Below are 12,804 nucleotides of genomic sequence, written 5' to 3'. Positions count from 1 at the left end.
CCATAAGGCATCCCAGCCCCGCCAGGCCTTGGCACTGCAGCGGGGCTGGGGGGGCTGAGGATGCCCCGGGGAGGGGGTCCCCATCCCCAAAGGGCCGTGCCAGCGTCCCCTCAGCGGCGGGGACGGGCGGCTCCCCAGGGGACGTGGGCTGGGGGACGTGGGGCCGGCCTGCCACAGGCCCCACGCCCCCGTGGTCCGTCAGGTATATAAATATAGAGGCTGTGTGTCCGTCCGTGTGTCTGTCCCTATATATATATATATATGTACATCCCGGCGGGGCCGGCGCCGGGCCCTCACTTGTACCAGGACTCGCAGCGGGCGGCGCGGCGCGGCGCGGCGTTGAGGACGGCCACGCTGCGGCGGCTGGAGCAGACGACGTCGGTGACGAAGCCGCTGCAGTCGCTGCAGACGTCGCGCAGGACCGAGCCCTGGGCGTAGATGTGGGGGAATTCCTCTTCCACGCGGCGCCAGCCCGGGCCCTGCAGCGAGCTGTGGGCGCAGAGCGTGTGGTCAGCCCCCAAAAGGAGGAGGAGGAGGAGGAGGAGGATGGGAGGAAGGCAGCAGAGGGCGCGGGGCCCTCGTGGGGTTCGGGACTCACTGGAAGGTTTCCCTCCTGCGCAGCGGCAGGGCTTTGGCCAGCAGTGATCCCGGGAGGCTCTCGAAGCCCAGTGCGTAGACGGGGATGTGAGCCAGCTTCTTGGAAGGCATCTTCATCTGCCGGGGCGTGCAGGCGTCAGGGACAGCACCCATGGGTGCCCCCTCTGCCCTAGGGCCCGGCTGGGTGGGCTCAGCCCAGCCGGCCATGCCCGGTGCCTCTGTCCTGGTGTCACCCCTACCAACAGGACAGGGACGGGGACAGGGGCTGGTGGCACTGAGCTGGGCAGGTCCCTTACCTTCAGGCTGCAGGAGGTGCAGACGGACCTGGGGACACGGAGAGAGGCTGCTGAGCAAGGCCAGCACCGCAGCACCCTCCCACCACCCTCCCAGCACTGTTATGTGGCACGGCACGGCATGGCATGGCACGGCATGGCACGGTGCTCACCGCTTGCAGAAGAGGCAGGCTGAGGGCCAGGAGAAGAGGGGGAACTTGGTGCGGCAGCAGCAGCAGACCTGCGGGCACAGGCAGGGTGAGCACCAGGAGGGCAGCGTGGGGACAACCCGGCCCCCTCCAGCCCCGGCTCCCACCTTCCCCTTCTTCAGGCTGTTGTAGAGCTCCTTGCTCTGCTGGAACTTCTCCATCTCGGCCTTGACCAGCACCCTGCGCACGTTGATCATCTCCTCCACCGTGAGGGCCAGGCTCTCCACGGGGTGGCTGAACTCCTGCGGGCACAGAGGGGCCGTCACCCCGGCACGGGCACAGGGCGCCCAGCGTGGTGTGCCACAGGGGGTCCCCACGCAGCGTGCACCCCGTGCCGAGCTGTGCTCGCAGCCCCAGCCCCACTGCAGGCACCCACCAGCCAGAGGTGCTTGGAGCTGCTGCTGGGGGCAGCGCTGGGGCCGTCCTCTGGCTTCTCCTCCACGGAGCCCAGGGCAGCACGGGGCGGCGCAGAGCCGTACGGCACCGGGTGGTAGCTGGCGGGGACCGAGCCTGCACGAGTGGGACACAGTGAGGACATGGGAGGGACACTAAGGACACGCTGCTGCAGGAGACTCCTTCAGCAGGCGCCTGCTGGAGGGCACGGCAAAGCCACGCTTGGTGACATGGGGACAGGGGTGCCACAGGGCACGTGGTGTATGGGGTGGGCTGCGGGGCTGGGGGCACTGACTGCCCTGATGGCACCACGGGATGGAGACCCCAGTGCAGGGCTGGGCTTCTGGGGTGGCCACAGGGTGCAGGTACCTGAGCGGGGTCGGGGCTCGGGCTCCAGTGGCCCCAGCACCTCGGGTGCAGCCTGGCTGCTGCTGAGCTCGCTCTGGAACTGGGCCAGGTCCTGCTCCGAGAAGGAGCGGTCCCGCTTCATGGGCAGCCCCAAGCCGGGCTCTGCGCCTGGTGAGTCCTCCTCCTGCAAGGCCACAGGGACTGCGTCACACGGAGAACCCCGTGTCCCCGTCCTCTGCCCTCCTGGCATGCGCCCCACAGCGTCCCCACCGCGTGCCCTCTCTTGCCTCGGAGATGTTCATCTCCTCCATCTCGGCCAGCGTGGGCGCCTTGAGCAGGACGCGGGGCCGCGGGCGCGGGGGCACGGTGCTGGCCTCCGGTGCGGAGAGGTCGATGCAGGAGCTGGAGGTGAGGTGGCTGGAGCAGGCGTGGGGGATGCAGGGCAGGGAGCTGTAGCCTGCAGAGGGGACCAGAGCTCAGTGCCTCTGTGCGGGGACCTGACGTGGCACTGGGGACCTGCCCCAGCTCCAGAGCATTGCCTGCAGCACAGGGGAGGCGCTGCCGGTACCTTTCTGGCCCCGGTACTGCGTCTCCACGGGCCGGAGCTTCCTCTCCTGCTTGATCTCCTCCAAAATCTTCTCGTGCAGCGTCCTCTGCTTCTGGGGCAGGGGCCGCAGCCGTCGCTCTGACGCCTGGGGGACGCAGAGCCGGGGTGCTGCAGCTTGGGGACGGGGTCCCTCAGGGCTCACGGTGAGCCCAGCCTGGGTGCTGCCGGCCACGGGGGCACTGCAGCACCACGGGGCTGGCACCCACCTGCTTGAGCGGGGGCCGGGAGCGGATGAAGTCCAGGATGAGCTCGTGGGCATCCTTCTTCACCCGGGGCGGGATGTCACCATCCACCTGGGAGAGGGCAGAGGGGCCGTGGGTGGTGTCAGCGCCCGGGCTGGCCCACGGCACAGCACCTGGCAGGCTGTGGGGACGTCCCCGCTGCGCTCACCATGACCTTGCGGAGCTTGTAGTTGCGCGCGCGGATGTCCTGCATGAGCATCTCGAAGGGGGTGAGCTGGTACTCGGTGGGCAGCGGGTTGAACTGCTTCTCCTGCACCTTCTTCAGCTTCACGCCGTGCCGCAGCTCCCGCATCAGCTGCACCCAAAGCCGGGCCTGGTGGGAGTTGGGGGGGTCAGCACCAGCCCCACCACGGCCCCGGCCCTCAATGCAGCTCCTGCCACACCGCCGTACCCAGTCTGTGTTGCGCAGGCTGCCCAGCTCTGCAGACGGCCTCTCCTTTGCCTCCTCATCCTCGTTCAGCTTCTGCAGCATCTGCCACGGCAGGGGGACACCGTCACCTTGCCACAGCACCCAGCACAAGGGGTGCCCAGCACGCAGCCCCCAGGTTGGCACAGCCCCGTGCACGGCAGCACCGGCGCCTCCCCGGCTCTGCGGGCAGGCAGCAGCAAAGCACCGCGCTCACCCCAGCATTTTGGGGGGGGTTCCCTGCCGGCGCTCACCTCCTTGGCATCGCGGATCTTGGCCAGGAAAGCTTTGAGCTCCACCGTCTCAGCGAAGAGAGCCCGGCACACGGCCTGGTAGTGAGCCTGGGCTTCGGTGGGGTCGGCGAGGCGCGCGGCACAGCACCGCATGGCCTGCCCGAAGGTGCGCACGGCCCGCGGTGGCCCCTCGCCGCCCTCCTCCTCCTCCTCCTGCCCCCCATAGCCCTCATCGGCCGTGCCGCAGCCGCTGTCCTCCGAGTCGCTGTTGGTCATCAGGTCGATGAGCTGCTCCAGCTGCGGGCTCAGCTCCCGCTCCTCGTTCTCGTCCAGCCCCCAGTCCAGCGCCCGGTAGATGGCGAAGCCCAAGGACTGCACCATCTGCAAGGAGATGGCAGTGCCTGTGCCACCGCAATCCCTGGCACCTCCCGAGCCTCTGTGCATGACACCCCATCTGCTGGGGCTGGCTCTGACCCCCCTGGTGCACCCAGGACCCCATTACTGCAGGGCGAGGGGAGCGGGTGCCCGCGGGAGGGCACGCGCAGAGGGAAGGCATGGCCGAGCCATGGCACCGATGGGGAGAGGTGGCAGAAGGCCAGCTCACCCTGCTGGGGCCAGCGAGGAGATGCGGGGCCTGGTGAGCACCCCGGGCCCCCACGTACCTGTGCTTCAGCAGCGGGTGTCAGCAGCAGGGGCAGCTCTGGGGGAGAGAAAGGTTCAGTCACTGCAGGGCTCCCAGGCTGGGGCCACCCCACATCACTTTGTGCTCCCCACCGCGCCTGAGCTGGGACCCCCACCCCCATCCCAAGCTGACCCCATGGCTGGTGCAGCCTCAGGGTGCTGAGCCCCCTGCCCTGACCCCCAGCACCAGCCGATGCCCTGCCTGCCAACAGCTGGAGCCGGGAGGGAGAGGTGGCATTTTGGGTGGCACGTTGGGTAGCATCATCACCCCATTAGCACTAGGGCCAGGGGAGCAGCGTGCTCTGCACCCCCTGCACAGCCCCAGGCCCCAGCGGGGTGCGGAGGGACCGGCGGAGCACCCACAGAGTGCGCCCTGCGTGCGGTGCGCTGTGGTGACGGGCTGTGCTCAGCTGACGGCGCTAACGGCGCTCCTTTCACTGCAGAGGCGGCACGGCTGGGGCGCTGTGCACACACACGGCACCGTGCACACACAGCACCACGCATACACGAGCCCCGTGCACACTCACACACACGCACAGGTCCATGCCATAACCTCACAGGCAGTTCAGACCCCCCGGGGGAGCACGGTGGCCACAGGACGCGCAGCAGCAGTGGCTTTTGCACCGACCCCAAGGGAAGGAAGTGCCCAGATGCCCCTGGCTCGGATTTCCCCAGCAGCAGCTGCGGAGCAGAGCCACTTCCCAGGCCCAGGAGAGCGCAGGCCACCCCCGTGTCCGTTACCTCTCCATTTAGCTGATCAATGCAGCAGCCCAGGGGAGAGGTGGCTCAGGCCACGTGCCGGCCGTGGCCAGATGCCCGGCCCAGCACTCATAGGGCAGGGTGAGGTCAGCTGGGATGGGAGAACATCCCACGGGACCCCGTGCCCCATCTGGACCACATCAAACACCGTGGGATTCTGTGTCCGTCCCCAAGCCCCGCCGGCGGCCCTGCAGGGGACGGCATCACATCCCGCATGGTGGCGGAGGAGCCGGCCAAGCCGGCCACGGGGAGGAAACAGAAAATCTTTTCCAGGATGTAAATCAGGGATGAAGCGCCCGCGGCTGTGGCGGGACGGCCACACCTGGAACGGCAGCGCCTGCTGCTGCCATGGCAAACGGGGCCGCTTGGGTGGTGTTTGTGCAGCGCTCACGTGCCGGCTGCTCCCTCAGGCTGTCGGGGTTGGGGCCGGGCATCCTGTGGGATGAGGACCTGGAGCTGCTCAGGCGGCTGCTGCCAGCTCACCCGGCCCATTCTGGCCCCACAACCGGGAGCAGCTGCCAAGCCACGTGCCGGTGCCCGTGCCCTACCTGCGGTGGTGCTGGGACTCACCCACAGCCCCTCAAGCACCCTGCAGCAGTGAAGGGCCCGGCTCCATCCCCCTTCATTCCCTGTTCCCCTGGGATTTTCCCTGCCCAGCTGCCGGCAGCAAGGACACGCAGCGACACCGCAGCATCCCTGCCCGCTGCCAGCAGCGGGGACGCACAGCGGTGCCGCAGCCTCAGCCGTCCGTGAACAAGGGCACGGGGTGACAATGAAGTGTCCCTGTGGGGCTGCGAGGCTCCTGGGAGACCCCACAAACGCTGAGCACCAAAATCCATCTTGGGGCACGCAGCCGCTGGTCCGGGGCTGGGTGCAGGGCTGTCCCCACGCTGTCCCCACGCAGGGCGAGGCGGGGGCTCAGCCCTGCCCCAGCTCTGTCATTAGGCACACGGTGCTCAGCCCCGCGCCGAGCCGCCTCGCAGTGCTGCTGGCACCCGGCAGTGCCTAATTACAGACCATAAACACAGCCGGCCCTGCCCAGCAGCGCCAACCGCCCGCAGGGAGGGCACGGCCATGAGTCCAAAGGTCAGGAACGGTGCTGCCCCAAAATGCCCCTTCCGGGTGCCCAGGATGGAGGGAGAGTGGGGTCTGAGCGTGCATCCCATCCCGTGGGTGTGCTGCGTGTGCGCTGAGTGCCCGTGTGCCTGCAGGTTTGTCCCCACGCCTGTCCCTGCCGTGTGTCCTGCCTGCCCTGAAGGGCTCCGTGTCCCGGGCCCTGCACCGTGGGCACCCCGCACCCCAGTGTCCCTACCCGCTGTGCCACGCACGCCCCGTGCCCCAGCAGCCTCCTCCCGGGGCAAGGTGCTGCCGGTGCCGGTGCCGGTGCCGCACCGGGCCTGGAGCCCCGAGCCACCGACCCTCTGCCGGTGCCGGTACCCGCGGTGCCGATGCTGGAACCGACCCGGTGCCGGGACAGAGGCTTGGGGTGCGCGCTCCTCTCCACCCCCCGCCTCACCGGGGCCTGTTGGTCCCGGTTTACCGGTTGCCAGCCCCCAACCCCCGGGGTGCCCTCCAACCCCCCGCCTCCCACGGAGCCCACCGTGTCCCGCAGCGGTGCCATCCCTCTCCCCATCCCTCTCCCCACCCCCTCCCTGCCTCCCGCTGCCGGTTCCCTCTCCCCGCTCCCGTTCCTCCCCCCCCCCCCAAGCTTCCAACGGGGCTCGGTCCTCCCCCCCCCTTCCCCGCAGCACCCCCTACCGGTCCCGGGGCTCCCTCCCCTCGTTCCCTTCTCACCGGGCGGCGGTGCCGGGAGCCCCACGGTCCCGTCGGCTCGGAGGCGGATGTCTGCGGTGCGGGGGGGCGCGGCGGGGGCGGCGGCGGCGGCGCGGCAGCCCTGGAAGCAGAGCGCCCACGCCTGCTCCTCGTTCAGCGGCTGCTCGTAGCACTTCAGCACCTCCTCCAGGGACAGCTCCCGCGGGGCCCCGCCACCGGCCCGCGCCATCGCCCCATCCCCGCGCCCCCGCCGCCGCCGCCGCCGCCGCCGCCGACCTCCGCCGCACGGGCGGGGCGGGAGGGGCGGAGGTGTTTGGGGGGTGGGGGGGGGGGAGCGGCTCGGCTCGGCCCCGCTCGGCTCGGAGCTGCGCCGCCCCCGTTGCCGGCTCCTCCCTCGTCGCCACCGCCCGGGGCGCGCGGTGCTGCGGGGGCTCGGTGCGGTGCGGTTTGGTATAGCTCGGTGCGGCTCGGTTCAGCACGGCTCGGTACGGCTCGGCACGGCCCCGCAAGCTGCCGGGGTGCAAGGATCGGCGGCGAGAGGCGGGGCTGGGCGCAGGGAGCGTGCAAGGTGCAAGGGCGCAGGGTGCGCGGCGCGGAGCGCGCAGGGTGCGCAAGGGCGCAGGGCGCACGCAGGGTGCGCAGCATGCGGGGTGCGGGGTGGATGCGGGGCGCAGCTGGGTGCACAGCGCAGTGCAGAGGGTGCAGCTGCATGCAGGGTGCAGGGCACAGCTGGGTGCAGGGCGCAGGGTGCATGGCACAGCTGCACACAGGGTGCAGGACACAGTGGGGTGTAGGGTGCAGGGTGCGTGAGCGCAGGCAGGGTGCATGGGGAAGGGTGCAGGGTGCAGGGCACGTGGCTTTGTGCAGGCTGCGGGGCCCACAGCGGGGTGCAGGGTGTGGAGCAGAGCCGTGGGACAGCCCCACCATGGGGCTGGGTGGTATGGAATGATTCCTGCCGCCTGGAAGGTCTGCTGGGGCCACCTCAGAGGTCAGGCATGGCCACGACTCAGGGCTCAGCCTCAGACCCGAGGCATGGAAGCCACGAGCTCCTCGGGGGCCATCCCACATCACGATGCGCAGCGAGCTAGGAAGGTGGCTGCAAGGACACACGGAGCCCCTGGGAGCCCCTGGGAGCACTCAGAGCCAGGAGGTCTCCTGGGGAAGTGTCCCCGTGGGCTCTGTGCAGCCCTGCATCGCCTGCAGGAGCAGGGACCCTGCCAGCGTACGGGGCTGGGGCTGAAAACCAGCAACCCGAGCACCGGAGCAGGGAGGACCAGAGGCAGCATTTCTGGGGTGTCTGCGGGCTGCATCCTCTGGAAGAGGCCTGGGGGCAAAGGCAGGCAGCGCGCCAGCAGCCGGCAGCATGGTGCACTGCTGTTTTGGCAAGGCCAGGAGCAGCAGAAGCCAGCTGAAGGCACTGAGGTGGGGCCTTGGGATGTCTTGCAGAGCTGATGTCCCGTGGGAGCATGGCAGGGGGGGGCACCCACAGATGCTGGCATGGCTCAGTGCCCGCAGCAGAGCAGGGAGCAGATGGCCTGCCGTGAAAGGTCAGGCAGCAAAATGAAGCTTGTCATTACGAGCTTCCCGTTTGCATGATGCACAAAACCCACCTCAGCTCCATTAAGCCGTGAGCACGAACTGTGGCCACTGGGGCCACCAGTCTGTCCCACGTGGCCAAAGGGCTGCCCTGGGGCACCGTGAATGGGACTGTGCCTGCAGTGCCGTGGCTTGGCTGAGCGAGAGTCTTCCAGCTAGGGGAGAATTCCCTCCTGGACACCCTGAGCAGCATCAGCTCCATCTTTTGGGTAAGGAAATGGCAGAGCTGAGCTGTTGAGGAAGGCACGGCTGGGAAGTGCAGTCCTGCCTGCTGCAGAGCCCTGGGGCCGGGGAGGCAGGAGGACGGATGCAGATCATCTGTGCACCCCTGGGATTGCCCAAATGCACCATCAGCTGGGCCAGGATTTGGGGAGCATGGCGGTGGCTGCCTCCCCCCTGGGGCCACCACGCTCACTGCCATCCCGACTGCCCCTGCAGCTCGGCCACAAAGCCCCAGGAGCCACGGGGACGGGGAGCCGAGGCAGGACGGAGCTCCAGCTGCATCAGGAAGGAAAACGCAGCAGATCTTGGCCGTGATGCCTGTGTCTGCGTCTCGCTTTCTGCTCAAACGAGTGCGATTTGAATGTGACATTCACCCTGTCATCAGCCGGCTTTGTAGCCTGCTTTGGCAGCGATGGCAGAGGGAGGAAACCCAAGCGAGCTGCCCGGCGTGGGCCAAGCCGGCTGCTGGTTCTCCTGCTCCCCAGGACCTGCTGCTGCCTCCGGACACAGCCAGGGCGGCACCGCCGGGGCCGGGTGCGGGCCTTTGGAGGCAGCGATAACCCAGCCGGCAGGATTCGTGGGAGCGCATTTGAATTATAAAGCTCACAGCCCTTCGCTTTGGGTGAAACTGTAATTAATGTGAAATCAAGATATAATTAAAAGCTACCGCCTTGGAAAAAAATCAAACAAAAGCCAAGCGTGTATGTGCATAGGGGACATTTAATTAAAAATGAAAGAAATAGGGGAAAAAAAATGAACAGGTTGGGAAAAGGTTGCAAATCACTGCAGGAGCGTCAGATTTCCCCACTTCCCATCCCCCTGCGCGTCGAAGCGTGACGAGTGGCAGCGTGGCGGGGCTGGGACACGGGGCAGAGCTGTGCACAGTGTTTGTTTTCAGGTAATACACTGCCTGGGTTTCCTTTGTCGTATGCAAAAAATTTCCTTGAACAGCCCCAGGAAGTCGAGATGACTGCACACTGCTCCCAGGGTGCTGGATGCACGTATTCAGTTTCCTTGGCTGCTGCACTGGGCTCAGGACCGTGAAGGGAGGGAGTGCTTGGTGAGGTGCTGTGCTCTTGGGGTGTGCTGCTTGCGGGCCTCAGATGTGGCCGGACTTGGACGTGCCTGAGCTCAAGGGGAGCTCCCTGGCATTGCCACCTCAAGTACAACCCTTGGCTGCACCTCCTCTCACCTTTTTGGGAGGTTTCTCGTCACTTTGGCCCTTTGATGTGGTGTTTTTGCCCAGTTTCCTGACGGTGCAGGATGTAGTGGCCTGCTGACTGCTCTCAGGCATTCTGGCACCCCAAAATTCCCATGCTAACCCCTTATTGAACCCCAGTCCTCACTCCTGATCAAAGCAGCCAGGGGCTGTGAGCACTGGAGGCCAGTCCTGTCCCCAGGCACCACTGAGGACTGGATGGATGAGCCTGTTGCCCTGGGCAAGCATGGCTCATAGGCATGATGCTGAACAGATCGGGACGGATTCCACAAAGCTCCCACCCGCAGGGGCAGTTTTATCGCAGAGGTCTCCAGTACGACCGAGTTTCACCTTCCCCTTGCCTGGACACAACCAAGGGGTGGACATGAGGCCCCCAAGCTGCTCGCCCTGCAGCTGAGGAAGATCTCCCCACAGAGGCAGGTCCCTGGGTGGGATCCATGCCCTCGGAGCAGCTTGACATGGCCCAGCAGCGCAGCGGGATGTGCCCTGGGGCAGGAGGAGAGCCTGGACAGGGATGCTCCCTCGGCAGGGTCTGGCTGACGGCGCTGCAAAGGCAGGGATGTTGAATCACGGCGCGCTTGTTAAGGCTCCATTTCCTTTCTAGACTCTTCTTCATTAATATTTCAATTAAAACCAATCCTCCGAGCAGACCGCATTAACTCAGGATACCTCACAGATAGTGCACCGAGGGATTAAATATAGCGAGAGCCACTCTTCGCAGGCTGGCAAACCCGCGAGGCTGCAGCAGCCTGCCAGGGATGCTGGTAAGGGACAAGTTTTCTGTTTGACTGTCACACATTGGGGACGACCTCCCTGACCAGGAGCGTGACAGGGACAGACATTGTGCCACCTCCTGCTCTGTGGCAGGGGGAAGGAGAGGCTGGCGGGCTGGGGCTGGCACAGCAAGCACAGGGCCGCAGCCCCAGCGCTGCCGGGAAGGGATTTCAGCTCTGGCGGTGAGGACTGTGGGGTCAGTCCCTCATGGGACCAGTGCTGCCCTAAAAGCACCCCAGGGCCGATTCCAGCACAGGGTGCGGAACGCCTGCAGCCAGCGGGTGAGACCCCGGGGTTAATTTCCACCTTCCCTGGGCAATGCTTGTGTTCCACACACAGGGAGCTGCTTTTGTTCCACACACAGTGAGCTGCCACCTCCTGCTCTGTACCCTCGGCAGCCACGGGTACCCATGGCAGCAGTGACAGTCCCACACAGGACCCTAAAGCACCCACCACCTCACGCCACCCTGCCCTCCCCAACATGGCGGCCTCCTGCCGCCGCCACTACCAAGATGGCGGGCGGGAGGGCGGGCGGGACCACGCCTCTTCCAACCAATAGGCGAAGGGAGCGCCTGGGCGGGCAGCCAATGGCGGCGCGGAGCGGGCGGGTTGGTTTGGCGGGCAGCGGCTGGGCGCCGCCATGATGGCGGGCACGAGTGGGAGCGAGCTGAGGGCGCTGCTGGGTGGGTGCGGGCCGGGGCCGCCCTGGCGCTCGGGAGAGAGGGCTGGGGGCGTCCTCTGTGCCCGACAGCTCGCCCCTCATCTGGCTTGGGGCTCCCTGGGGCTCCAGAAAGCCCTGTCCTAGCCCCTCGGATGTCCCCAGCCCTTCAAGTGCTGTCTGCCCCCCTCAGGAGCTGCTCGCAGAGCCCTGAGGTGGGGGTGTCCTGAGGTGGGGGTGTCTGGTAAAATTTGGCTTGGGCAAGGCCAAGGCCAACGGTGCAGTGCCTGGCGGCCTTGGCTGCACTGGGCTCCTCATGCCAATGTGTGCTGAAGGCCGCAGGCTTCATGGGCCTTGCTGCCCTGTGCTGTGTGTGAAATGTCCTGCTTGGTTTCTGCCCGCTGAGGGTCTGGCCAGGGCCCTCTCGGCGCTGTCAGCAATGTGTGGTGGGGCAGTGGGGTGGGAGAGGGAGATTGCCTCATCAGCGGGGGCCAGAGCATGCTTTGGTTTTAAAATAAACCCAAACTTCTCAGCAGGGAGAGCCAGGAAACGAAGAAGCACCTTTGGGAGCGGAGCAGAGCTCTGTCAAGCAGCTCTGCGGCTTCTGGACTGCCATCAGAACCTGAATGACCTCCTCCTGGAGGTAGGAGCGGGGCAGGGACCTCGGGAGATGCCTGCTGGAGAGGGATTTCCATCAGGGTCATTCCCAGGGCAGCTGTGAAATGTCCCAGGAACGCATTTTTCATGATAAGTGAAAAGGAAAAAACAGCACTGTGGAAGTAAGCTGAAGCTTAGAGGTCTGCTTTGCAGAAATTAGACCTTTCTTTTTGTTATTGTTATAGGCTAAAAATGGTCAAGCATGGGACAAATGGATAAATGGAAATCCAGCACCTGTCTGGGTGCCAGCATTGCCTTTTTTGTGTATAGGGGGAAAAAAAGCTGGAGCGGCTATTAGATTTTCTGAATTACCAACCATTTCTGACTAACGTGACTTTCTTTATGAAGACATGTTTGATTTGTCTGCATATGTGCTTAAGCCAAGATTCTATCTTGGCCATGTTCTACCATCTCCTCCCACACTAGAGAAAGTTTTTGGTTTTGGTAACTGGAGTAGGCAATTCCAATACTTCCCATGGTTCAGCCACAAGAATGTTTCTTTCTCTAGAGAATGTGTGTAATTATTTAAAAGCAGATAATAAGGGGAGGGGTGATTTAGCTATAAAAGGATGCAAAGTTTTGCTGTGTTCATCAAATATTTATGACACTGTAACTGCACAGACGAGATTTCTGGTGCTGATCTGTTGGGTAACTATGGACAAGGAACTTTGACCTGTGTCTCGCTTTCTCTGAATAAAAGGAAGGTATTTATATCTCTTGCAAGGTGCCTTAAAATCCATGGTTTACCATGACTGTGCAGGAGCATGGTGTTAATTTCATGTCAATTACTCCAGCCCCATAGAATGCCAGAGCTGCTAAATATGCTTTGGAGGGAATATATTTGTAAAAGTGTGTAATAGACATCCAAGACTGTTAATGTTTTTGTTTTGTGTGCAGGTGGAAGATTTAGTCAAGCCAGCTGGAGAGAGTGGCAAAGAGCACCAGGAAGCATTGTCAGAATCGTTTATCGGTGAGCAAAATAACATTGGTTGCAGACATGGAAAAGAGCTTCACTTATAAATTTGTCTGTTAAATGCAATCCTGATTTTACTTCCTTCGCACTGTTCTGGTCTCCCATTCAGCTGCTTGTATCTTACTTGTTCAGTGAATGACACCCTTGGCAAGGTCTGATTTTCAAATATTTTGATTATTCTAAAG

At 64.5% G+C, this 12,804-nt stretch overlaps 2 protein-coding genes across 2 annotated transcripts in view; one reads left to right on the top strand and one right to left on the bottom strand.

Moving 5' to 3' along the window:
* Window positions 1-293: 293 nt before the first annotated feature.
* SPIRE2 (spire type actin nucleation factor 2) lies at window positions 294-6,749 on the bottom strand (the record flags this gene model as incomplete). Its single annotated transcript, XM_082770214.1, has 15 exons — window positions 294-489; window positions 599-714; window positions 894-921; window positions 1,043-1,110; window positions 1,186-1,320; window positions 1,455-1,588; window positions 1,841-2,003; window positions 2,107-2,276; window positions 2,388-2,511; window positions 2,633-2,719; window positions 2,817-2,981; window positions 3,060-3,140; window positions 3,329-3,688; window positions 3,970-4,007; window positions 6,542-6,749. 15 exons carry the CDS (start codon window positions 6,747-6,749, stop codon window positions 294-296), a joined length of 2,073 nt encoding a protein of 690 aa, XP_082626340.1.
* A 4,225-nt stretch (window positions 6,750-10,974) lies between these two features.
* FANCA (FA complementation group A) overlaps window positions 10,975-12,804 on the top strand; it is a gene marked incomplete at its 5' end in the record, with an annotated part of 34,830 nt that continues 33,000 nt past the window's right edge. The window contains 3 exons of the mRNA XM_082769762.1: window positions 10,975-11,014; window positions 11,523-11,632; window positions 12,544-12,616. Coding sequence (XP_082625888.1) covers window positions 10,975-11,014; window positions 11,523-11,632; window positions 12,544-12,616 — 223 coding nt within the window. The remainder of the gene's footprint in view (window positions 11,015-11,522; window positions 11,633-12,543; window positions 12,617-12,804) is intronic.

This window comes from Aythya marila (assembly GCF_965140915.1).
Source record: "Aythya marila genome assembly, chromosome: 12".
Taxonomy (NCBI): Eukaryota; Metazoa; Chordata; class Aves; order Anseriformes; family Anatidae; genus Aythya; species Aythya marila.
The sequence above is the reverse complement of the archived record's forward strand: the minus strand, read 5'-3'. Positions and strand labels throughout refer to the sequence as shown.